The sequence below is a fragment of the Antedon mediterranea genome, chromosome 9, assembly GCF_964355755.1.
Source record: "Antedon mediterranea chromosome 9, ecAntMedi1.1, whole genome shotgun sequence".
NCBI classification, from domain to species: Eukaryota; Metazoa; Echinodermata; class Crinoidea; order Comatulida; family Antedonidae; genus Antedon; species Antedon mediterranea.
This window is the reverse complement of record NC_092678.1, coordinates 16249506-16275399: the sequence shown is the minus strand read 5'-3', so window position 1 is coordinate 16275399 and position 25894 is coordinate 16249506. Positions and strand designations below refer to the sequence as shown.

The following is a 25894-nucleotide window of genomic DNA, read 5'->3' as shown; positions in this document are numbered from 1 at the left end:
TGTTACTTTGGTCGCGCTAAATGTCGTATAGGCCTACATTACAATGTTTATCCTATTATATACATACAATTTTTATTTTACAGGTTTTAATGGAGTGATGTGCTTTTTAAAAATCATTAAAAAAATAGTCCCTTGTTTGAAAGTTCTAAAAAGATTATCCCTGATTTATAGTTTCGAAAATGTTAAATTAGTTACCAGAGCCACAATTACGAATCTTTCTTCAACCTACGCCTGGATACCAGCTCATTTTTTAGGATAATATAATAAATGTATAAATGTGTAGGCCTTCGTATAGATTTGTAAGACAATGAGTTGTAAAACAGTGTTGTAAGACAATGAGTGTTATAGGCTACTTATTGATCATTTTGCATTTATTGACAAGTTATGTGTCTTACTTTTATAATGACTTTTCAAAATGAAGGGAAAAAAAAGGATTTCATCGCCGATATGATTGTTTTACATGCAGGTATTTTAGTAAAATTTAAAACGCTACATTTTGACCATGGAAAAACCATCGTACAGTATCGTGTGCGTGTTTTTTTAAAAAGGGGAATCTCCGACGGTCAGCAGAAAGACGTAGCAGCTGTGAGGAAACAGATACCAGAAGGCGCAGCTCCGATTGGTTTCAGAGAATGTTTCAGATAGCGAGTCGCCTTTTATTCAACAGTACAATGATCATTTTACTGAGAAATTCTTTTCAACCCTTTTGGTTTTAGAACATTCTAATTAACATGCCTAATAAATATCCTCAAATCGGGTGTATATTTAATTTTAAATTAAACAAGACAGTGAAGAGGCATGGAATAATACGTACGACGAATACACACACGCACGTCATTTACGACATATAGTGGTGATATGATGCAATTTTATAATTGATATAATGATGGGATATTCCAGGCTTACAATCAATGTCCATTGTAATACTATGTATAATAATAGTAAACTGAATGTTTATAAATAAATTGTTTTACGTAATTTGTTGCATATAAAATAAAAGACACAGACGCAGTCTACGTTTCCTATAAAATATTTCACATTTAAATAATTATGTACTGTCAAATGACATTATGCTGGATAATACTATAATCTTAAACTATGTTTACAAATTGTCATTTTTTTAAGGCACACATCTTTCCCATCATATACTGACCTGTAAAATAAAAACAAAAATCAATTATTAATATAGGCCTAATAATAACAATAAATATTCATCGACCAAAGTAAAAATAATCTAGATCGTATAACATCATTTTATCGCGACCAAAATTAAACGCGACCGATTTCGAACGCGACTGATATCATCGTAAAACTCCGGCGGGGTTTCCCCATCTTCAGAATGTGGTGCGTTGTAGTGCGACAACGGCGGAGTAATTACGGGGTTTCCCTCTGCTGGTAAGCTATAGCACGTTAGTGCGACCGCTGAGTGATTAGTCGGGGTTTCCACTCTGATGATGGGGGTGCGTGCCGATCGTGTGACCTGAGACTACATGGCGGGGCTTCCCCTTTTATGCCTACACGTTCCGTGTTATTTTGTGTATCATTGCGACATTTTACGCACTTGTAAACTATTTTTTAACGTTTTGGGCGACTTTGCGAAAGGGCGACTTTGTGATGGGGCGACTTTGCGATGGGGCGACTTTGCGTTGGGGCGACTTTGTTTTGGGGCGACTTTGCGATGGGGCGACTGTGTAAGGGGCGACTTTGTATGGGGCGACTTTGCGATGGGGCGGCTTGACTAGCATCCGGTTACAAGTACTGGCGCCCTCTTTTTTTAAATTTTAGACGTACCACCTGGAATCCATACTACTATACTACAATGTGTGCATGATATCAAAGATAGTCTTTTTTGATGATGCACAGCAGCTGATGTTGCTCATCTAGTCTGACCTAGCTAGGCCTAGCTCTCTACATGAAAATGCGCTCGTTTTCTGGTAAAGCTGCACTTATTACAGGTTAGTAACATTAAAATCCATTCCAATATTGGCGCTAATGCAGTTTCGTACCCACCCCTTAACCCAACATTAAAACTGGGAGTTACTGTAGGGTATGAATCTAGCCTAGGCTAGGCTAGGCCTACCTAGCCTAGCTAGGCCTAGCCTATATCTATCTAGGCTAGCCCTATTTAGCTTATATTAGCTGCCTACTAGCTAGCTAGCCTCTATCTAGGCCTAGCCTAACTAGGCCTTTTTTTATTTAGCTAGTAGGCTAGCCTAGCTAGGCCTTTTAGTTAGGCCTAGTAGGCCTATATGCTAGCTAGGCTTAGCCTAGGCCTAGTAGTAGTATGCCTAGTGGGACTTCGCCCATATTAATCTAGGCCTAGCCTAGCTAGGCCTACTAGGCCTAGGCCTAGTAACACTAGGCTAGGGCCAGGCCTAGCTTTTTTGTTAGGTTAGTAGTAAACGGCCCTCCACTCCAGCTAACTAGACTAGAGTACTAGGCTAGCCTGGCCCTAGGCCAGGCCTATTGTACTGTGCCGTGGCCACCAGCAGGTCTCTCTAAACTCACTAGCTACTAGCTAGTAGTAGAGGCTGAAGTTCTATTTGCCAGGCGGCCTAGATCTAGGCCTAGGTAGGCCTAAAAGCCCGTCTAGGTCTATGGGAGGCCTAGTTCTAGACTAGGCCTAGGCTAGCTAGGTAGTACTACTGATTCAGGGACGATTCGGCCCTGCTGAGACGACTCGGCCTGGGACTATTCGGCCCACTTTTGGTGGGCCGAAACGTCTCACTTTAGACCAAATTCATATTCATTTTCGTTGGTATTTATCAAGTTTTTAAAGGTGTTTAACAATCCTTATTTTATTGATATTGACAAAATCAATATAATTATAATAAATTACTAAAAAAACGTAATTTTATATTCAATTTATTACGTCAAAAACCTTGTTTATTTCGTGCTTACGCCAAGCGGCCAACAGAGGGTGTAACTTGTTTTCATCGTTCGCGTGACTAAAAAATGATCATTTTCGACAATGTTTTCAAAATGTTTGCTTTATTGCGTCTTTATCCCTAGTAGTACTACCCCATATAGTCTCTCTGAAAATAAAGTTTGGGGAAAAAAGTTTATTTATGCTTATAAATTCATATCAAAGCCGATAAATGTAAGTGTGCCGAATCGTCTCGGGGCCGAATCGTCCCGGCCCGAATCGTCTCGGGGCCGAATCGTCCCGCTACCGTACTACTATCTAGGCCTAGAGGCTAGTAGTAAGCAGGGTATAGTACTAGTAGTTTCAAACTCCCACCTTGTATATATTTTGACTAACTTGATCGTGGATAGCACTTGGAGAGCTATAAATGTTACCTCTATGGATAGCACACAATTTTGTCATATTTTAGGTGCAAGTTCTGGTATTGGAGCAGCAACGGCAAAGGAATTTGCATTAAGAGGATGTTCCGTGTCTTTGATTGGTCGGAACCAGTCAAACTTGGAGGCAACAGCAAGAGTATGTCAAGAAGCTGGACTTTCTCCAGATCAGGTGAGATTGCTAACTAAGGTTTTAGGCCTACTAAACCAAAATACACAACTTATTTGACTTACACTTTACAGAGAGCTATTATTGGTAACATAGGTACTTGAAAGAAAAGAGAATAAATAAAGAGTAGAGTAGGCCTATGGGATTGAAACAAGACAATGGGCAACCTTTAAGAAGATGAGTTCTTGGCATCAAATCCATTTATGTAAATGTATTTTAGAAAGGTTAAAAAAGTTATTTAAACTGTTTAATTATCCATATGTTTTTCAGGTTTTAATTCTGCAAGGAGACATGTGTAAAGAAGATGATGTAGAACGTTTTGTTAAGTCAACTTTGGATCACTTTGGACGACTTGATATATTGGTAGGATATCGTACAATCAGATGGTGTAGTAGTCCATGGGATGGTGTAGTAGTCCATAGGATTGTGTAGTAGTCCATGGGATTGTGTAGTAGTCCATGGGATTGTGTAGTAGTCCATGGGATTATTTAGTAGTCCATGATATGGTGTAGTAGTTCATGGGATGGTGTAGTAGTCCATGATATGGTGTAATAGTCCATTTGGTGTAGTAGTCCAGGATGGTGTAGTAGTCCATGAGATTGTGTAGTAGTCCATGGGATGGTGTAGTAGTCCTTGGGATTGTGTAGTAGTCCATGGGATGGTGTAGTAGTCCATGGGATGGTGTAGTAGTCCATGGGATTATGTAGTAGTCCATGGGATTATGTAGTAGTCCATGATATGGTGTAGTAGTCCATTATATGGTGTAGTAGTCCATGGGATGGTGTAGTAGTCCATGGAATGGTGTGTAGTACATGAGATGATGTAGTAGTCCATGGGATGGTGTTGTAATCCATGAGATGGTGTAGTAGTCCATGGGATGGTGTAGTTGTCCATGAGATGGTGCAGTAGTCCATGGGATGGTGTAGTAGTCTATGGGATGGTGTTGCAGTCCATGGGATTGTGTGTGGTAGTCTGTGATATGGTGTGTAGTTAATCTGTGAGGTGGGGTGTAGTAGTCTGTGAGATGGTGTGTAGTAGTCCATGGGATGGTGTTGCAGTCCATGGGATGGTGTTGCAGTCCATGGGATTGTGTGTGGTAGTCTGTGATATGGTGTGTAGTTAATCTGTGAGGTGGGGTGTAGTAGTCTGTGAGATGGTGTGTAGTAGTCCAGAGGATGGTGTAGACTAGTAGTTCAGTGGATGGTGTAGTATTAGTACAAGTTCAGATTGTTTTTTATAGATTCATTACACTATTAATTATGCAAATTAATTACAAGGAAACCTTACAAAATGGTGTATTTTTGTAATTTCAGGTTAACAATGCTGGAATAGCAGCCAAAAATACACTTGAAACGTCAACAATGGAAACTTTTGATCAAGTCTTTAATCTCAATGTTAGATCTGTTGTGCAAATTACCAATCTTCTTGTGCCTTCATTAATCAAATCTAAAGGTTAGTGTCCATAAATGTAATTGATTATCAGCAGGTTTTAAAAAATATTCTTTAACTTAAACAGATAACAGATAGATTTAATGGTACAGTTAAACACCTGGGTCTACTGTTCACGGATGAAGATCATCTGGGAATATCGCGTCAGATGCTGTATAGATTTATTGGTACAGTCAAATCCTCCCCTGGAACTACTGTTCTTGGATGAAGATTATCTGGGAATATCGTGTCAGGTGTTGTATAGATTGTGAGCCTGTAACGCAGTGTGTTGGAAGTTGGATTTCTTGCAAGATCGGGAGTTTGAGTTTAATGCTCATGGCATTGCTTATATCCTTCGGCAATACTATGGAAGTATGTTTCCAAATGTTTGGGTAACCAGGGTTATTTAAAAGCATCATTTGAACATTATGTATGGAATTTGTGCTACATAAATGAATACACTATTATTTATCATTACAATTGCCACACTGTCAATGTCCATCTGTTATCAGATAATCTGTACAGCAGATAATAATTTATTCAGTAGTAAAATTTTATTCTGTTTTAGGTTCAATTATAAATGTTTCCAGTGTTTGTGGAACAAGAGCTGTAAGTATTATTTTCAAATGATGTCATAATTGTAATGAAGAAAAAAAAAATTGCTAAGCCTTTACATTCCCGTTAAAACTGTAGGAAGGTACAGTAACCTACATAGTGGCTGTTCCAGGTTTTTATCTCTGCTAAACAGTGTACAAATTCTTCATTATGCATATTATGTGTACAGTTTTTATGTACTGTACACATACATATGATTTATCATCCTATATGAAAGACTATAAACATATTCTGCCTAAGGGCATAAACAAGGTGATACAGGCAGTTCCTGAACCCATGCCTCCTCATATACAGTGTGGTTTACTGCCATTGCACCATATTATTCTCTTACATTGAATTACTATGTTTACATGCAGGTTCCTAATATGATAGTTTACAACATGTCAAAGAGCGCCCTAGATCAGTTCACACGAGTTACAGCACTTGGTACGTATAAATGATTTGATGATGATTTTTATATTGCGCACATACTGTACAGTACCACTGACAGTGCTCAATGTGCTTATATTGTCCTTGTGCACTGTATAACAGATGGTGCTCAATGTGCTTATATTGTCCTTGTGCACTGTATAACAGATGGTGCTCAATGTGCTTATATTGTCCTTGTGCACTGTATAACAGATGGTGCTCAATGTGCTTATATTGTCCTTGTGCACTGTATAACAGATGGTGCTCAATGTGCTTATATTGCCTTGTGCACTGTATAACAGATGGTGCTCAATGTGCTTATATTGACCCTGTAGAGGTTCAGTATTTTATGGGTACTCACTTTCGAATCAGTGACACACACCTTTCGGTTGTGGAGAGTAGGCCTACAATTTGTAATTATTTGTATGTACTTTGAGGTCCAAACCTAAAAAATTGATTTACTAAATCTTGGTTCCCACTAGTGGTTCCCACTAGATATGGAAGGCAAGGACGTAGGCGAAACGCAAGTTCCTACAAACCTAGCATGTACAGCACTGCACTTAAGTGTTATCAGATTCGATTTATTAAGTCATTCTTACATATAGTACAGTGATTATTGTTTTCTTGGCAGAAAAACACAAACAAAACAATACACACATAATATTTACATTCATGATCAACATGGAACTTAACAACTGATCAAGCAATATAAAATACAAAAGACCTAATGACTTATCCTTGGAACTCATTGTTGTGTAGTCTAATAGCGCTAGGTAAAAATGAAAATGTAAGTCAGTTTTTAACTGGAATTGTTTGTTAATCTTCCAGATCTGGTAACTATTATTGAGAATATGAGATTCATCAACTAAAATACTATTTAGTTTAGATATCATTTCATCATTACACATTTGTGTGATATCTTTAATCTCGACACCAAGTATCAAGTGTTATCTTTAAGTTTCTTTATTCATATTATAATTTCAGAATTGGCGCCAAAAGGAGTGAGGGTTAATTCTGTCAAGTAAGTTCTATTTCCTCCAAAGTTAAAAACACTTGCAATTGTTGACATTTTGCAAAAATTAGGCATAATAATTACTGTAAAAACATTAAACCTGGACATTTGTTTTCTCTTCATGATGATCGAAAGTGGGTGCATAGAAGTAAAACAAAAATATCAATCTGTGTGCGATGCATGCTGGTAGTTATAGCAGGCTGCTAAAATTATAAGAATTAACTGATTTTGTTAAAGGTGAAAACAATTATTGCAATAAGCCCATATAGCATTTTTTTATATAATTAGATCGCAATCAAGGGAAAGTATATTATTATTAATAAATAAAGTAAATATTAATATTTAAAAAATAAATGTTAACTTTTTTTTTTAACCAGTTGTCAAGTACTTACTTGCTACGTAAATATTAATAAGTACTTAAATTTGCCTAGTGTAAACCTCCGCGATGGAAGGGGAATCCTGTTCCTGTAACTATATCCACACACAGCAGTCCGCTAAAAAAGCTTGAAAATGGAAGGTCAGCAACAAATCGGACTTACTCTCCTCGTCCCCACATATGCACCTGATAAATATGAAAGTTACTTTTGAATACAATGTATTTCATTGCAGTCCTGGATCTATTGACACCCCACTCCATGAAAAGATTGGTAAGGATATAACCAAAGTTAGAGAGGTATGTTTTAAACACATAGGCTGAATCAACTTTTAATTTATATATAGTAGTAGTATTAATAGAAGTAGTAGTAGTATTTGTAATTAGCACACTAGGAACAATGTTTTAATTGTCAACTGAAATCATTCTAAAAGCCATTTTCTCACATAACCTCTCACACAAGTTCTGATTATGGTTTCCTATCTGAAAGGGTTATGCAGCAACATGACCTGTGACATGATCAATTATGCTTCCCAGTTTTGCTGTGTGCGAGTGTGAAGTTTGATGCTGTGCGGTCAAGCGTGATGTTCAGTGTTACGACCACTTTTGGCCTAGGCCGAAATACCTAAAAACAACAAGGTTTGGAACAATAGCCAACACTCAGAGTTCCATTTAATTTCCTTTCAGGATGCATAAATACATAACAACACAACTATAGAGTTACAACAATACGTATGATACCGAGTGGTTGGTTTGCCTAGCCATCCGTACATTCAATCACAACTTTTCCATTCTTATCGTCCTGCCTCGCTTCCAGTCTCGGACACAGTTCACTGCAAGCGTCTCCGACAACCGGCGACTTGATTCATTTGCATGCGACACCTGACTCTCGTCACACGTAACACTCTCCCTCTTGAAGTTAGTTTTTCGACAGGAACCACTGGTATTTACAAAAACATCTCTAATTTATTACACAATTTCAATTTCACATTACATCATATATTTTCATTTTATTTATTTATTTATTTTTTCAACATTTGAATTTTTATTGCATTTACTACTTTTCTTTTCGTTACATATCACTTTTATTATTATTTACTATTTCTTTTTTTTTTCCACAAGTATATACATTTTTTTTCCGGTTTTAAATTTTATAATTCTTAGTTTTACACATCTATATTCATTTGCATTACATCTATAGTGTTCACACCCCACGAGACAGAGCGTCGGCAATCACATTTTCCTTTCCTTTAACATGCCTAATCTCAACATTGTATTAACATTGTATTGTAAAGTTAGTCTCCACCTCAGCAACCGCTGATTTTTATTTCGCATTTTATAAATAAAGGCAAGTATTGGGTCTACGGTAGTGCTTAGATATACATCAAAGTGCGTTAACGACTCCAATAGTGCAAGACATTCTTTCTCAATAGTCGAATAATTCATTTGATGTTTGCTTAATTTTCTAGAAAAATAACATACGGGACATTCTATCCCATCAACGTTCTTCTGCATGAGAACGCTACCAATCCCCACATCACAGGTGTCTACATACAAACGGAATTGTTTCTTAAAATCCGGGGCTATAAGGATTGGTTCACACATTAGCATAGACTTATTTTTTCTAAAGGTACTTTCACATATATCCGACCACTTAAATTTTACATTCTTCTTAAGCAATTCTGTAAGAGGACCTGCTACGTTAGAAAAATTGGGACAAAACTTCCGATAATACCCCACCATCCCTAAAAACCTCATCAACGATTTTTGTTTGTGGGTGCTGGGTACCGATAAATACTCCCAACCTTAGCCCTGATGTGTCTAACCGGCCCTGCCCCACAACATGTCCGAGATAAGTAACCGTAGCGTGACAGAATTCACTCTTAATCACTCTTTACAGTTAGGTTTGCTTGTGACAAGGCTTTAAACATTTTACTGAGCTGTTGCATGTGTTGCTTCCAAGTTTGACTGTATACTATCATGTCATCAACATACGCCTCGCAGCCTTCTACGTTAGCTACAAGTCGATTTACCATTCGCTTGAATGTCACGGGCGCATTTTAAAGGCCAAACGGCATCACCCTGTATTGATAAAGCCCGAACGGGGTACAGAACGCAGACATTTCCTGGGCGCGTGCTGTTAGTGTCACTTGCCAGTAGCCTTTTAAAAGTTCAAATTTACTAACAAATTTTGCGTTCCCCACCTTATCTATTAAATCAAGTGTGATGTTGTGCAGTATGACTGTCATATATGCTGTCATAATATGACTTTGTAAAATCAAGTGTATCAACACAAAGTTATGTATTTTTTGTCAGAACCGTTCATACTGAGTGTAAAGTCGTTTAAAACTGGTTGTGTTTGGCGGTGTTATGTGAATGCAATTATGTGAAACTATTTTATATAGCATCAGCTCATTGTCAGTACATAAGTAAAAAAAAGGGCTTTAGTTACAAATTTCTACTACTATAAGATCTAGAAAAGTGATTTTTCCACTATACTCTAGTTCTGCTTCTTCATTTTTTGGTAGGAGTGGGATTTTAAGGTGGTTGATTTTATAATGAAAAATAGAAATTAGCATTCTAGAGTTACTTTTTAAATTCTGTTTTTAGTTGGCCACCAAGATCCACCCGCTTGGACGAATTGGTGAAAGCGATGATGTTGCAAAATCCATTGTGTTCTTAGCGTCGGATGATGCATCGTTTGTAACAGGAAGCTTTATGCCTATAGATGGTGGAAGATATCTGATGTGTCCTCGTTGATCGTAGATACCCGACACGCATCCTTGTTTAAAGCAGATGTGATTGTGCCCTTGTGTCTGTCAACTTTGAAACTAATATAGTAATTGGAAGCTTTTGATTTGCAACGTTCAACGACATAGAAACATGCTAGTTAGGTCAGTTGGTGTGTTGTTGATTGTCACCTGACAACCTATGTGAGGAGTGGGGAAGTATGTCCCAACTTCCCTGCATGTGATCAATATATTGACATGACCTAGTTAGGTCGTAGGTCATCGTAAATCAAAAGCTTCCGATTGAACAATGCTGCAAATTATTTAGTACTGTATTAACAAATCACAATAAAGCGTGGTTCCCACTAGCGACGCAACACAAGGACGTAACGCAATGCAAGTGAATTGACCAATCACAAGCGATGGCTTATTCGCTTGTGATTGCCAAGCGATGGCTTATTCGCTTGTGATTGCTAACTGTCTATAACTTCGCTTGTCATTGGTTAAAACGCTTGCGTTGCGTTTACGTCCTTGCGTTACATTCTAGTGGGAACCAAGCTTTAGACAGTGGAAATTTGATCAAGAAAACGTGGCAGACATTTAAATTATGTTTAAAGACCAATTTTATTAAATAAACTAAATTTCAAGATCAACCTAATGTGCTAAATTTTAGGAGTCAAGACAAGTATGTTCAGTTATACAGTAGTTGTATATTTTAAACTATTTAAGTACAGTACTAATGGTAATAAATAAAGTATATATAGTTTGATCAAAGTGATCTGTTGAATTTCAGTACAGTAGTTGTTTTTTATTCTTTCGCAAATACCGTAAATCTTCTAATTGAAACCCGGGGTTAATATTCTTTGATTGTTTTTTAGGGTGGGTTACGATTAGAGTAGTGGGTTACTATTACTAATCTTAAATTAGGCACAGGAAAATAGTAACCCACCCCCAACTTTTCCGGTCAGCAACTCATAGCAAAATAATAAAACAGTACGAATAAACAAATTTGGTTGAACTCCATAAACTAAAAAACATTCAATCCTCCCTCACACACCCGAGATCAACATGCATCACCTTATTTTAAAAATACGGCTGCATCATAAGTTTTTGTGACTCATGGGTTACTATTAGAGTGTGGGTTACTATTAGAAGGTGGGTTACTATTAGAGTGTGGGTTACTATTAGAAGATTTACGGTACACATACCATTCCTTTGTGCATTATTATGCTGTCTCCAATTCTGTATAAAGGTCAATTTACAAGTCTGTTAATCCATCAGTCAATGTTTCGTTTCAAGCTCAAGTAGTATACGTATGAAACGCCACATGTGCCAAAATATATATCTTTTTAACTAATATTAAGCCAAAACTATGTCTAGAACCCAGACTAAGACGAGGGGTAATGGCAATAAATATATTAGAATGTTATTCCTATGGCCATTTACAGAAAGTGGGGAGAGGACGAGCAGTTTCCGCTCAGGATAGATACAGATTCTACAAAAAGGGACAAGCTACGCGGTTTTCCACTTACCGTTGCCACTCGTCTGTGTAAATTGGCCTCGAATGTTATCTGTACTCATGAGGATTCTCACTTTTTGTATTGTATGGTTCCGTTCCTTGTATGATAGGGCCTTGGCTGGTGGTCTATCAATTTACAGTTGATTGTTTCAGAAAAGCAGAAAAAAGGCTAATTGATTAGGACTTGTAAGGGGCCCTCCAACATAGGGTAGTTGCATTGGGCTGCTTATGCTATGGGGTTTAGCTGTTGCGCGCATCAATGTTACCCAATGATTTGTATAGCCAAAGGCTGGATGTCAAACAACGTTATCGCAGTTCAAAAAGTAATTCTCCATGGAGAGGGCCAACCAACAAGATGACAGCTGCAATCGGACAATCAGAATCAGATATACTCTACGATACACAACGCAACGTGTTAAGCGTATTAAACATAAACGCATTCTTTACTGTGCTTCGACAAGAATATGTGTTGTAATTGATGTGGTCTTAATTTATTATATTAGATTATTTTTTATATTAAATAATGTTTTTGAACACATTTACGGCCGCCATCTTGTTGGTTCCGCCTCCTGTTGGAATCACTTTTCAGTCTGGAGTACGCCTTCGGCTTATTAAATCTTGCTGATGTTACCTAATAATGTCTCTTTTTTTATAACAATCCCAAAATGTCATACTCTCACAGAGAAATATAACCGATCATTCACACAAATGCTGGTATTTGGTTGCCGCAAATATTATGTTGTAATATTACTAGGCTGCCAAGTATGCCGTTACTATAACCATAAAAAAGATTTTTGTTTGAAGATGCAGTACACAGGTATACAACAAAACAAAAGAGACAAATTAAACTTAAATATTTAAAGTATTTATTGTAAAATACCATTGATTTTTGACATCATTTTCTATGTAGAAACAGGGAAGATTTTGAGTTCAGAAGACTTTTGTGGAACGTTTATTAATACCAAAATTGCTTTGGTTAACCCATATTACACACCAGAATGGTTACCATATTGTGTTGTTAGAAGCAAGCAAGTTAATTTTCATTTTTTCCCAGATTTCTTCATTCCAGTTCCTCCTAAAAATAAAAATGTAAAATGACTGTAAATTTAACTTGAAGTTATGGTGAAGCCTGATAAAATAGTAATTTTCTATAAAATAATTCCTATTGTGTTTCAGTGGCCTCACATCTCACAGAAAAGTTTAATTCATTGTATTGAAATTTTAAAAAACTCCTACTTTTTTGGGCCATTTTTGTTTTTAAATCTTACAGTATCACATACATACCCATTGGTCCCTTTTTACTAGCTTTTGCCTTTGCTTCTGCAAGAGCTCTCTTCTCTTCCTTTAACTTATTTTTATGTGCGATATCATCCTGTAAACAAAAAATATATTGAATGCAAATTTGTGCATATTGTAAAATGAAATCTTGTTAGAGAGGAGTGGCGCTGCGTGGTTGCTAGCCAACCAAAAATGCATTCAATCTGCCTGAGTAACTCCAAGGTCACTAATGGTTTGGAATAGGTTTATTAAAGTAGTCATTTTAAAACTGAATAATTTTCAATAAAAACAAACTAAAATTTTAAAAGATCGCTAAATACTTGTTTTTAATAAATCTATGTATTTCAGATCTATACAGTTTATCAACATAGGAGCGTTGAACGCATTTTTTGGTTGGCTAGCAACAATGCAGCGCTATCTATCGTTGTGACGTCACACCGCAGAACTCTATATATAATATCATTAGGTTGTATTGGTGCTGTGAACAGGATATTGTAATAAGCAGGAGTTCAAATACAGTAAAATGGTTATTTGAATTTATCTTGATATAACTCTTATCTCTAACAGCTTTCCAGTATCTTGTACTCTTTGGTAGTGTTACAAGAGGAGCATATTACAATTGTACAAAAAAAAATTCTCCTTTCCCCAAACAAGGCATTTTTTTAAAAAACCAAGCCATTTGGTCAAACAAAAATCAGGCAAGCATGCAGAAAGTGGGGCAACCAATTACAAAAACTTGTGAAGGAAAGCGCCTTGGTGTTGATTACATTAATTGAATCAGTTGTTGTTGTTAGTTCCAAGTTGATCACGAATGTAAATATTATGTGTGTATTGTTTTGCTTGTGTTTTTCTGCCAAGAAAACAATTATCATTATACTAGGTATGAATGACTTAATAAATCTAATCTGAATCGAACCTCCCAACTTGAAAAAAAAAGATTTCAGGGAGGTTTTATGAAACTGTAGAGGGTGCTAAAATAATTCATCAAACCATATGAAACCCTAAAAGATATTGGCATCTATAATTGTAAACATGGGTATGTATGTCAGGAGTGCCAACTCATATCACTGAGTTATAACACATGAATATAAACATCTTACGGACTAATTAGTATGTTTTTATTCTCTTATCAATATCTAGATTAGTAGAAATTATAAATTTACATATTGGGAAACTTTTTGGTTTATCCAAAATATTGGGGGAGAAATTGCATTTTTATCAGGAGACTAGAAGATGACTGGAAATATCGGGAGACTCTCGTCATTATCAGGAGAGTTGAGAGGTATGATTGAATTAAGTGAAATAATTAGTAGTTAAAGATGTATTGTCCCCCAAAAACATGAAAAATTAAGATTACAGTAATTAAATCACACTTTGATTAGGTTATTTTCTAGTTTTAATAAGGTTAATCACTTCCATAGAAAAAAAACCCCAAAACACTTATAAAATAACATAATAAATAGTTAAATTCGACCAAAAATTCATTGGCTGGCAGTCAATTGACCATTTTTTGCTTTAAATTACAGTTTTTTCAGGTAAATAAATGTTGTTTACGTACAATTTTTGGTCAAATTGGATAACTATTATGTAACATTAAAATGGCATATTCAACAAACAAAATTTGAAAAATTATTTTTCAGGGGGACAATACATATATTCTTTAAAATCTCCTTTCAGTGTGATTTAGTGAATAAAATTGTTACATACGTCATCTAATTGCAGTTGCTGTTTTTTTGGTGCCTTTAATGGCTTTTTCTTGCCTCCTGTAAAACAAATAACAAATATATTTACAATTTAAAAAGAACATTTCTACAGTTTGTTTTAGGACAGTTGAAATGTTGACTACTGACGTCACGATGGTAGGTGGCGCTGCATGGTTGCTAGCCAACCAAAACATGCATTCAACGCTACTATGTTGATAAACTGTATAGATCTGTATTTCTATCAAATTATGTATCTTAGCTTGATTTTTTTAAACTTAAACTGTAGTTGAAGAATAAATAGATCATTAAAAAAATACTGTATTTAGTAATCTTTTGAAAATTTAGTTTGTTTTTATTAAAAATTATTACGTTTTAAAATGACTACTTCCATAAGCCTATTCCAAACCATTGGTGACCTGATGAGTCATTCAGGCAGATTGAACGCATTTTTTGATTGGCTAGCAACCACGCAGCACCACCTACCGTCGTGATGTCAGCACCGCAGAAACTCAATAAGTAAGATTAGATAGTAAAGAAGATCGTTGTTCCTGTCGTTTTTTCAACATAATGCAAAAGGTGGAGTGGAAGGACGTTAAAAATATCGTGTATTCTCTTCACATGATTATATTGTGCTCATTTTAACAATCAGTGGTGTTTACTGTCAGGTCCAAAATTTCAAGTGAAGTATATCTAACATAACAATCATTTTACTAAAATCATGGAACTAAACATATGAAATTGTAAAAATCTAAACTTTTTGGAGCTTAATTTCTTTAGTAATTAGTATTTGTGTATTTAATCATGTCATATCCACGGTAAATACTAAAACATGATGCAAAAGGTGGAAGAAAGGATATTAAAAATATCGTGTATTCTTTTCACATGATTAATAATGTATAAAGACAGGCATATTGGAAAAAGTGATTGTTGGGAAAAGTGATTGTTGGAGAAAATGATTGTTGGAGAAAATGATTGTTGGAGAAAGTGATTGTTGGAGAAAGTGATTGTTGGAGAAAGTGATTGTTGGAGAAAGTGATTGTTGGAAAAAGTGATTGTTGGGAAAAGTGATTGTTGGGAAAAGTGATTGTTGGAGAAAGTGATTGTTGGAGAAAGTGATTGTTGGAGAAAGTGATTGTTGGAGAAAGTGATTGTTGTAGAAAGTGATTGTTGGAGAAAGTGATTGTTGGAGAAAGTGATTGTTGGAAAAAGTGATTGTTGGAAAAAGTTATTGTTGGAGAAAGAACAAAATAATAAATTTCCATGGAATGTTTCAATTAACCACATCAGACAGGAGACTATTCCACTAGTGACTAGAGAGAGTACTGTAGTTACAAAGCCCCCTTTATTTATTGCATCACTTAACTATAAACTGTGGTTGACAAATTGATGAATATATTTATTTAGTGGAAAAATGATCACAAATTATGGATAGAAAGAAGAATAATAATGGGTTGTTGATGATTTATGCACAAAAAAATTGTTTAAATTAGGCATAGAAAAGGACTAGGCCTATAATAGGCTACTATAAATGGTTTACGATGAAATCGGTCGCGTCTGAAATCGGTCGCGTTTGAAATCGGTCGCGATAAAATCAACTTCCGGTATTTGGTATGGCGCGCCGCTAGAGCTATACTTTTGATTATATCGGTCACGTTTGAAATCGGTCGCGTTTGAAATCGGTCGCGCTATTTTGTATGGATCGAGCGGGATGCATGCTAGAGCGGGATATACATTTTTCGTTTATGTAGATTTAATTGATATTTTGTAGTAACTAGATTATTTATGTGGATATTTTTTACTTGGTTAATAAATATTTATTATCAATCATTAAATTAATTTATTTTTTTTTGTATTTCACAGGTCTCGGAGAAGGACTGTGTCTTTTCAAAATGGCCATTTCTAAACACGTTTAAATATTATATTAGGCATAATGTTATATTAGATATCATAATTTACCTCTATTTATATGTACTGTAATTAATATATTATGTAGAGAATATACGTCTGTCGTGTCTTTTATTATGCAAACAATTACGTAAGAGAACAATTTATTTAAAAACAATAATTTTTACAATATAGCCCATAAGGCCAGCGTATCCATTTTACTTATGCATACTGTGGCAGATTATATCATATCCATGTCGTTAACAACATACAATTCGATCACCTTATTTTTATTTCTATTTTATTTCTATCCGTTATGTTGGATAATATTAAGTGTATAATGATTATTGTTGAGGCAAATCACGTGTATACTTTTATCTCTAATGTTTAAAATAGTTTTTAGTAAAATGATCATTATATGCGGATGGTTAAAAGACGAGTTACTGAAATAAACCCCCGAATAAGCCATATTGGAGATGCGCCTTCTATGATCGTGCAGCTGTTTCCTCTAACAATACGTTATTTTGCTGACGGGATTTCCCCTTTTTAAAAAACACGCACTTGTTTAGTGTGTCAAATCATGGACAAAACACGTACGATCGTTGTCCATGGCGAAGTAAAGATGACGTCTATTACTAATAACCATGTTTGAAACGTCTATAGGCCTCCTGCACGTGTTTTTGTGAAACGATCCAATGAGCTATAGATGCTCGACGCGATTATGAGATCATGTTCATTCATTCATTCTGTATTTAGCCTTTAAAATCGAAATACATTTAAAACATAGGTAACCAAATCAAGACACGTGGAAATATAAGGAGGCAAGGAAAACAAAAGCAATTAAATCGCTGTAGCTCACAGGCTTGCTTATCCATAATAATTCCGAATAAAGCACTTTTTCTATAATTTGACAGTATGAAAAATACGAATTTACGTATATATCGTCGGCGATACTATAGATTTTAATTTGAATATCTTTTATTTCTTCATTTATAATAATCATTTAATGTAAATAATTAAGTAAGTGCAACTCAGTGTCTCGCATTCATACGTCGTTCGTAAATCTAAATGTTAAATATGAGTGCAGATTACCTCTTTGCGGCCACTCACTCACATAATAATGTATGGATAATGTGGACACGATTCTCAATTGAGAATCGTGTCCACATAATATCCATACATTATTATGTGAGTGAGTGGCCGAGCGGTTAAGAAGACAGTGGAACCGTAATTACGTAGCCATAATATCGGCAGGGGTTCGAGGCTCACTCACTCCATGGTTCTGCTGGTGGTAGAACGAGTCTTCTCGGATAAGGACTATAAACCGTAGGTCCAGTGTACACATCTAGCTCGTGTGCACTTTAAAGAACCTAGTACATCTTTCGAGACGAGTAGGGGGTTACCCCGGTGTATTAGTAGGCCTACATCACAGCCACTGATCACCAACTGGGCCTTCTGGGAGACCAGTTTTTGACTGAAGAGGTTACCCAGTATAAATATAAATTTCAATCAATCAATTATTCGCACATCTATCATTGTACATTATAGTCCTCTGTAGGCCGGTAGATTGATTTATAACGGCATACCGTATATTTCGGTGTATAAGTCGCACCTGTGTATAAGACGCACCCCTAACTGAGAGTAAAATATCGGTATTTTTTATATCGTCGATGTATAAGACGCACCTTATATTTCATCAAAACAATGTTTTTTTTAAATTGTAATCAATATTATTGTAATAATATATTTTGTTATATCTACAATGGCGTCCTTTAAATAGGTTTTTTCTTACCTAGCTAGGCTCGGCCGTGCCCAGCCTCAACAAGTTCTTTCTAACTTGTTGTTCATTAGTTTGCACCTGCAACAACATCGAGTGCATGACCGTGTGTGTAACACGATGTACGTGTGTAGGCTAGCCTCGCTCGATCATTTCGAGAGGGCGCACGTTTTCACGGACAATCGTATTCTATGTATCCGAGAAGTGTGTACGCTAGGTCCATCCTATAATCACCTGGAGAATATACTAGTCGAATACTGTTCACCATGTGGCCGCCCACAAGAAGGGCTTGCGCTAGGGGTACGGCGGTCGGCGATCGTGCGTATAACTATAAATAAATACTATTCCAATCGATCGTACGTAAACGTTTACAAATGAAATTTATCGGAGTGCCTAAAACCGCTCCATAATGAACAAATCTTTTCATCATATTTAGTATAATATTAACATCATGCTAAAATGCCTTGAAAACTAGGCAGAAGCAGGTTGCCGTTACGTTAGTATACTGTAGCTAGGCCTAGCCTACTCAGGCCTAGCAAACGAGGTGACGATAGGCCAATATGTACAATCTGTGTGGTGAGGCATTTATGTTCGGTGTATAAGACGCACCCTTAATTTAGAGGTCAAATTTGCGTGTCAAAAGTGCGACTTATACACCGAAATATACGGTAGGCCTATTATCTATATACTGTATTTCATTAATATCCTAAAACCATACGTAGGCCTAATTGTTTGCATAATAAAAGACACGACAGACGTATATTCTCTATATAATATATTAATTACAGTACATATAAATAGAGGTAAATTATTATATGCCTAATATAATATTTAAACGTGTTTAGAAATGGCCATTTTGAAAAGAAAGTCCTTCTCCGAGACCTGTGAAATACAAAAAAAAAAAATTAATTTAGGCCTAATGATTGATAATAAATATTTATTAACCAAGTAAAAAATATCCACATAAATAATCTAGTTCCTAAAAAATATCAATTAAATCTATATAAACGAAAAATGCATCGCATCCAGCCCGATCCATACAAAATAGCGCGACCGATTTCAAACGCGACCGATATAATCAAAAGTATAGCTCTAGCGGCGCGCCATACAAAATACCGGAAGTTGATTTTATCGCGACCGATTTCATCTGACACCCTATAAATAAGGCCTAGGCTAGGCCTAATAAAAAATAAAATGATTGAGTAATATATTGGAACAATTATCGGATCACAATTTTTAATATTCTATAATTAAGTTTAGTTACTTAGACTAAACTGAATAATACTAATGTAGTCGACCAAGACTTCTCTATTACTACTGTAATCTACTAGGCTAGGCCTAGCCTATCCTACATGGCCGGATTCGCCACAGGTTCGCGGGGGCCGATGCCTCTACTGCATGTATAGAGTACTACTAGCCTAGCCTAGTTACTAGTAAATATGCCTAGCTAGGCCTATAGGCTAGGTCTAGTCGATAATAAATAAACCGTACACTTGAATTCATTACATTAATTTTCATAATAAAGAGAATTTAATAACAACTAACACTAATTTATGTGTGTTTTACCTTCTCTTGATGACATGATGTGTACTCGGCGATCGTAAAAAAACGAAAAGAACTAAAAAATCTCGAGCGTGTAAACGTGCTGAAAACAAAAAACATCGCCCTCTATCTTATTCTGTATATTTCATCTTGATTTCCAATTCATAGATAAAAAAAGTAAATTTAACTAAACAAGTCATTTTAGTTATTTTTACAGTTCGGTGCTGATAGAAAATAGCTTTTGGCATGTCAAATGTAAGAATAGCTACTATTGAATGTATTTGTCAGAAAGTTTTAGTTGGTCTTCAATTTCTTTTCGTGATCTAATAAATAAACACAAAGACGTGTTATAAAATCACCTTTCTGTCGTTCAAAGAGTCAACAATAACACAATAACACAATATAACTATATCAATCAAGATCTATGCAACTTATTAGAAAATTCATTGTGTAATTCCAAACATTTAAGAAACATTCTTTAATTAAAGTTGAGGATGGTTTATGTCGTCAGTTTCGAGCTATACAATAAAAATAACCTTTAAAGACCTTAACATTAAAAATTAAAGACAATTTGTTTAGGAACACAAGAACGTAACTTAAATTTGAGGAAAATTGTTTGGCACTATGATGAGAATAGTTTAAGTTTTCCAAATTAATTTTTAGAAACATGCCACACTCGCAGGTTGCTAGGTTTGCATACTGAAGTTTGAGTGTATGTTGGGAATGCTTTTTTTTATATAATTTAAAATCAAATCCACGATATTTATTTTGAATAACTGTTTGCGAAGTAGATTGTGTGTGAGAAAGTTTGGTCAAATGTATATTCCATACATGCGCCGTGGTGTACTAAATACTTATTAGGCCATCAGACTTTTCATTTTGTTGGTTCGAGTCCTACGGGAGAGAATTACTTTTTATGTGTGTGTGCGGCCTAGTTATAGTATTACGAGACATCTAACCAATTACTGACAACTGACAACAAAGCCTATACATTAGACACATGCATGCAGATCTAATTTTAATCACAAAAATTTAGGTATTGTGAAGTTCAACAATGGTGGTGTTGTCTTCATAAAAACGGCAATCTATTAAGAGTAAACTAGCGATGATTGTTGCGACTAACAGACCGATGACAGTCGACAACACAGAGTACACCTTGGCTCTACGAGATGCAGCAGACGACAGCTGGTACTTGCCTTCCTGGAATAATGGACGAACCTATGTGAAGGAAAAGAAGTGACACAGTTGAGACAAAAAACAGATTCCATCATGTAATTTAACTCTTCCCTGATTCCATCAACTAGAGAGTGAGGGATTCGAGCAAATCCACGCGCAGTATACTCGCTGGTGCAACTTTGCATAGGCCTATAACTAGTTGTTTAGACTTCCATAATTTAAAACAAAACAAGTCATACTTTGATGAAAACAAACTAGTAGTTAATGATATGAATCAATAATATAGCTAGCGTTTTTATGTATGTTTGGAATGTTATGATTCTCTAATACGTTACCTTTCTTGAGTTAATAACGGCGGCTACTCCGAATGGTAGAAAACAGAATAGACTCGCCAAGGCCCAAGCAAAATGCTGTCTTGGCATTTCTTTCATCTTTGTGTGGTCGCTGACAGACGGAATAGAACTATTTGTGACCTGATGATGAAAACGTAAACACATAACTTGACATCAATTATTAATTGCCTTAGAAAATTAATTATTATACAGTACAGGTTGTTATGAAAAAGAGGTAGATAGATAGCGTGATCTGGAAAAGGCCGTTAGTCTAAAATGGGATAAAAATCAACTGAATCAAATTTTTCTCTCAAACTCAAACGATTTTTCTACTTTTATTTGATGAGATCAAAGGAGGAAAATATAGCTTATATAAATTATTTTATCTCTCTGGTGTAAAAGAGACACTCTGGAATAGCCAGTTAGAAAAGAACTAGGCCTAGCAATATACACCTCATCTCTTGAACAATTCCGGTCTCAAAAAGATACAAAATAAATAAGACTGTTTGTGGGAAGCAATAACTCGACGCACACAGAGTCGGAGAATAATCTGTCTCCAAACAACTCGTCTATTTCATACAGTAGTAAGGATTCGAATTGTGGTATATTTCAGTTATATGGTAACTGCATGCATGCTATCTGTATGTTTGGGGTTATTAATGACAGGATCGATTAAAGATGTATTGTCCCCTAAAAACATAAAAAATTAAGATAAAATCTGACTTTAAATAGGTCATTTTGTAGTTTTAACAAAGTTAATCACTTCCATAGAAAAAAAACCCCGAAAAATAATGTTTTCACTTATAAAATGAAAAAAAAATGACTGGCAGCCAATTTGATTATTTTTTGCTTTAAATTACAGTTTTTTCAGGTAAATACATTTTTTTTTGGGGCCGAATTTTCGGTCAAAGTGAATAACTATTAGGCCTATGTGACATTAAAATGGCTTATTCAACAACAATCAATTTTTTCAGGGAACAATACATCTTTAAGGCAACCGTTTGATCTTGGATAATAACGTCGTGAGTGAGTGGCCGAGCGGTTTAGACAGTGGAACCGTAATTACGTAACCATAACATCGGCAGGGGTTCTGGTGGTAGAACGAGTCTTCTTGGATAGGGACTATAAACCGTAGGTCCAGTGTACACATCTAGCTCGTGTGCACTTTAAAGAACCTAGTACATCTTTCGAGATGAGTAGGGGCCCGAGTAGGGGTTACCCCGGTTTATTAGTACATCACAGCCAGTGATCATAACTTGGCACTCTGGGAGACCAGTCTTTGACTGAAGAGGTTGCCCAGTATAAATATATATTTCAAAAGTCTCTTACTACAAGAATGGATGTGTTCACCGTATGATCAATTGAAACTGGAACCTTTAAACATCTATACTCGGGTACAATATTGTCATGTCCTTTATCTAAAAAAAAGTACAGTTATAATAAAATAATTAATTTCTGTTTTATCATATTTTACTTGATTCGTTATAAATAAAAGTGCATTTACATATTATCAATCAAATTCAATTCACAATATTAAAATATCAAATATTGTTTTTAAATTTGATATTTTAAATATTTAAAAATATTTAAAAATAAATGAAGTAAAACAGCTGATGGTCTGTAGATCTAAGCAAGATCTAATAACGTGGCCTATTTTGTTTAAAGATCTCGTTTGGAGTTCGACATGAAGATTATTCTAAGCTTTTTGCCAGCAAGTATTTTGAATTAGCGTTCTATTTAAGTTTATCATAACTATAGTTCCTAGGTATTTGTGTTCAGATACCCTTTCAACAATTAAATCATTAATAGATTTGGAGAACAATACGACTGCTTTGAATATGTACTAAATAAAACATTATTTATAATGAGGATAGTATTTAGATAATCAGTAATAATATCACTCTATAAAAACTCAGTGTCGTTTACTAAATCCTAAATCACTCAACCGATGCGGTACACTTGTATTATCTTTTCAAAAATATTATGTTCATTTTGCGAAAAAAAAATGTTTTTTAGGCACGTTCCATTTTAACGACCGGTTGATGGATGGGAAAATGAGTAGTAGGCCTATATGATAACACTTTTTAAGTACGAAATTGAAATTTCCAATCTTTCAATTAATAAATAATACATTTATATTATTTCCAATTATTTAGTATATTAACGTAACTTTTTGCTCATGTTATACCATAAAACCTTGGACTTTTTTTTCGAGTTTTTAAGGTATAATTTCATTCTGTTCCACTCCGCGCCATTCAAACTTCAACATTGATTAATGCCAATAAAGTGAAGACATATAGGATATCTGTTAGGCCCTAAAATATGGTTTGCACAACTTTGTGTATATCAATTGTACAATCGGCGATTAGTAGCCGCACTGTTCTTTAAGATTTCTATTGACTACATATAAGCCTTAAAATATTATTAGTAACGGTCGTCTCAGCGCATACTTGAAGCTACGCTAAATAACCATATCAACGGCTTATTAGGTATTTCTATAACAATGCGATGTGTGTAATGTGTGGTTTGTGAAATCCTGGATTAATATCTCCTAAACAAAGAGTAATGGCGTTTAGAAAATATTTAAATGCAATTTAATTGTATATCAATATTAAATAATTGAATAACAAATTACAAATACAGTACAAATACTGTATTAGTTGCAGTCTATGGGGCAAGTATATAATTTAATAATAATAATAGGCCTATTGTTTGCATAGTTGAAAACTACATTTTTAAAATAATTTTATTTTAAAAACGAAACTATTAAAACATATGCAATGTTTATATTTAATGTTTGGTTTTGGAATGATAATTGAATTTTCACTTATTTACGGAATATCTTGATAATATAATAAAACACATACTGACAGGTAGTTTAATTGTCAAGGAGTGTTTACCGCGATGAAAGTTGTTTTCATGACGAACATTTAATATGATTTATTTCAATATCATACAAATAGAAAACAGACACTGAAGAACAAATAAAGAAAGACGCAATCCTTGGCATGAACCCTCTAAATCTCCACAGTGGATTTACGCCCTGATATCCAATATAATGATATCTTATCGCGCAAAATACCACGTATGTAGGCCTACTTTTGAAAACAACTGGGGTAAGCTGCTAGCTCCCGACGTTTCGATTAAGCTAAACAATCATTAAAGCTTGGTTCCCACTAGAACGTAACGCAAGGACGTAAACGCAACGCAAGCGTTTTAACCAATGACAAGCGAAGTTATAGACAGATAGCAATCACAAGCGAATAAGCCATCGCTTGTGATTGGTCAATTCACTTGCGTTGCGTTACGTCCTTGCGTTGCGTCGCTAGTGGGAACCACGCTTTACGTAACTACATGTTGGCTATGTGACCGCCGTACCTCAGACTTTAAGCTTGGTGCCCACTAGAACGTAACGCAAGGACGTAAACGCAACGCAAGCGTTTTAACCAATGACAAGCGAAGTTATAGACAGTTAGCAATCACAAGCGAGTAAGCCATCGCTTGTGATTGGTCAATTCACTTGCATTGCATTACGTCCTTGCGTTGCGTCGCTAGTGGGAACCACGCTTTATATCTGGTAACACATGTTTTTGTTTTCAAATCCTATCATGAAAGTTCTTATTGGCCAAAAATATTCCGTACGAATTATTATAGTAAAGTGTACAGAGTCATGTGGTTTGTATAGTGTTCTGTTAAATACAGTCATTGCGTATTGAATCATTTAGTTATTGTGCACTATAACGTTGGCTTTCATTAGTTCATGAAATGTGTAGAGGATTTAATTTAATATGTACAATGTATTAATAATAATAAACAGCAGTACAGTAGCCCTAATGGTTATCAAGACTTAAAATAGTAGGCCTATGTAAACGACAAAATCTTGTTACATGTTTCTCCCTGACGTTAACAACATTCTTGCTATTTGTCAATCTTCTGTTGTCTAAACCTAACCTTGTAACTTCACCCAATCGTAGGATATAAAAGGGTAATGTACAAATATAGTATGACAGATGTTTGTCGCAAACGACAATGTCAAATATGTTTATAAAATGTATATAGTTTAAAACTTTGTGCCAATAACATAGAAATGAATAAATACTTAGAATAGAAAGAGATAATTTTTTCACAATGATACATAACTTACCCCTTTTAGGCAATTTGCCTTTTGGAAGCATGATGTTAGCTCGCCGTGTTCGAGTTTGAATAAACAATAACTTAAAATTATGTCTTTGTACAATAAAATTTCTGCAATATCCCACGAAGAAAAACACTTAACATGTCGAGTGTCATCGCAATAATTTGAAACTAAATCGCATTGTTTATGGTATTAAAATCCGTATATGTTCACGGTACACTGATTAACGTGGCGCTATTTAAGGAGTGAATATTGGGAATTTATATAAATTATCAACCAATCAAATATCTTCTCTTGACTGAAGTTAAGTTAAACAAGGAACAAATTGGTCTCAATTGTATTACTTATGTAGGCCTAGCTGAGGTAATATCCTTTCCCCAAAGGACCTTTACACTATTATTATGAATGCTCTTAAATAGCTTCAATCTCAACATTTAATTGACGATTCATTGTCTTTTGATTTGAATATAATATTATTAAATGCTTTTGTCTGCAACCATTTTGAAGGCCT

General features: G+C 35.2%; 2 protein-coding genes and 1 long non-coding RNA gene across 3 annotated transcripts; 1 reads left to right on the top strand and 2 right to left on the bottom strand.

Annotated features, from left to right (window-relative positions):
* The first annotated feature begins 1791 nt into the window (after positions 1-1791).
* Positions 1792-10805, top strand: LOC140059032 (3-oxoacyl-[acyl-carrier-protein] reductase FabG-like). The gene is made up of 9 exons (XM_072104847.1): positions 1792-1955; positions 3336-3475; positions 3743-3835; positions 4786-4924; positions 5469-5509; positions 5872-5941; positions 6908-6944; positions 7545-7608; positions 9919-10805. Exons 1-9 carry the CDS (start codon positions 1913-1915, stop codon positions 10066-10068), a joined length of 777 nt encoding a protein of 258 aa, XP_071960948.1. The 5' UTR covers positions 1792-1912; the 3' UTR covers positions 10069-10805.
* A 1620-nt stretch (positions 10806-12425) lies between these two features.
* On the bottom strand, positions 12426-19835 carry LOC140058935 (uncharacterized). Its single transcript, XR_011847078.1, has 4 exons — positions 19765-19835; positions 14542-14597; positions 12841-12928; positions 12426-12631 (listed from the first exon to the last, which is right to left on the bottom strand). It is a non-coding gene; the product is annotated as an uncharacterized lncRNA (long non-coding RNA).
* Positions 19836-20329: 494 nt separating this feature from the next.
* LOC140059246 (uncharacterized) lies at positions 20330-25537 on the bottom strand. Its single transcript, XM_072105111.1, has 4 exons — positions 25393-25537; positions 22578-22666; positions 21252-21389; positions 20330-20958 (listed from the first exon to the last, which is right to left on the bottom strand). Exons 1-4 carry the CDS (start codon positions 25421-25423, stop codon positions 20773-20775), a joined length of 444 nt encoding a protein of 147 aa, XP_071961212.1. The 5' UTR covers positions 25424-25537; the 3' UTR covers positions 20330-20772.
* Positions 25538-25894: the final 357 nt, after the last annotated feature.

What these genes read in the sequence shown, in the direction of transcription:
- LOC140059032 (XM_072104847.1), top strand. Translation starts at nt 1,913, where the DNA reads ATGAAAATGCGCTCGTTTTCTGGTAAAGCTGCACTTATTACAG. An exon ending in GTGTTTGTGGAACAAGAGCT is followed by an intron (nt 5,510 to 5,871) that starts GTAAGTATTATT and finishes GTTTACATGCAG; the next exon opens with GTTCCTAATATGATAGTTTA. An exon ending in CACACGAGTTACAGCACTTG is followed by an intron (nt 5,942 to 6,907) that starts GTACGTATAAAT and finishes TTATAATTTCAG; the next exon opens with AATTGGCGCCAAAAGGAGTG.
- LOC140059246 (XM_072105111.1), bottom strand. Translation starts at nt 25,423, where the DNA reads ATGCTTCCAAAAGGCAAATTGCCTAAAAGGG. An exon ending in AGGCAAATTGCCTAAAAGGG is followed by an intron (nt 22,667 to 25,392) that starts GTAAGTTATGTA and finishes ACTTTTTTTTAG; the next exon opens with ATAAAGGACATGACAATATT. An exon ending in TGAACACATCCATTCTTGTA is followed by an intron (nt 21,390 to 22,577) that starts GTAAGAGACTTT and finishes TTTCATCATCAG; the next exon opens with GTCACAAATAGTTCTATTCC.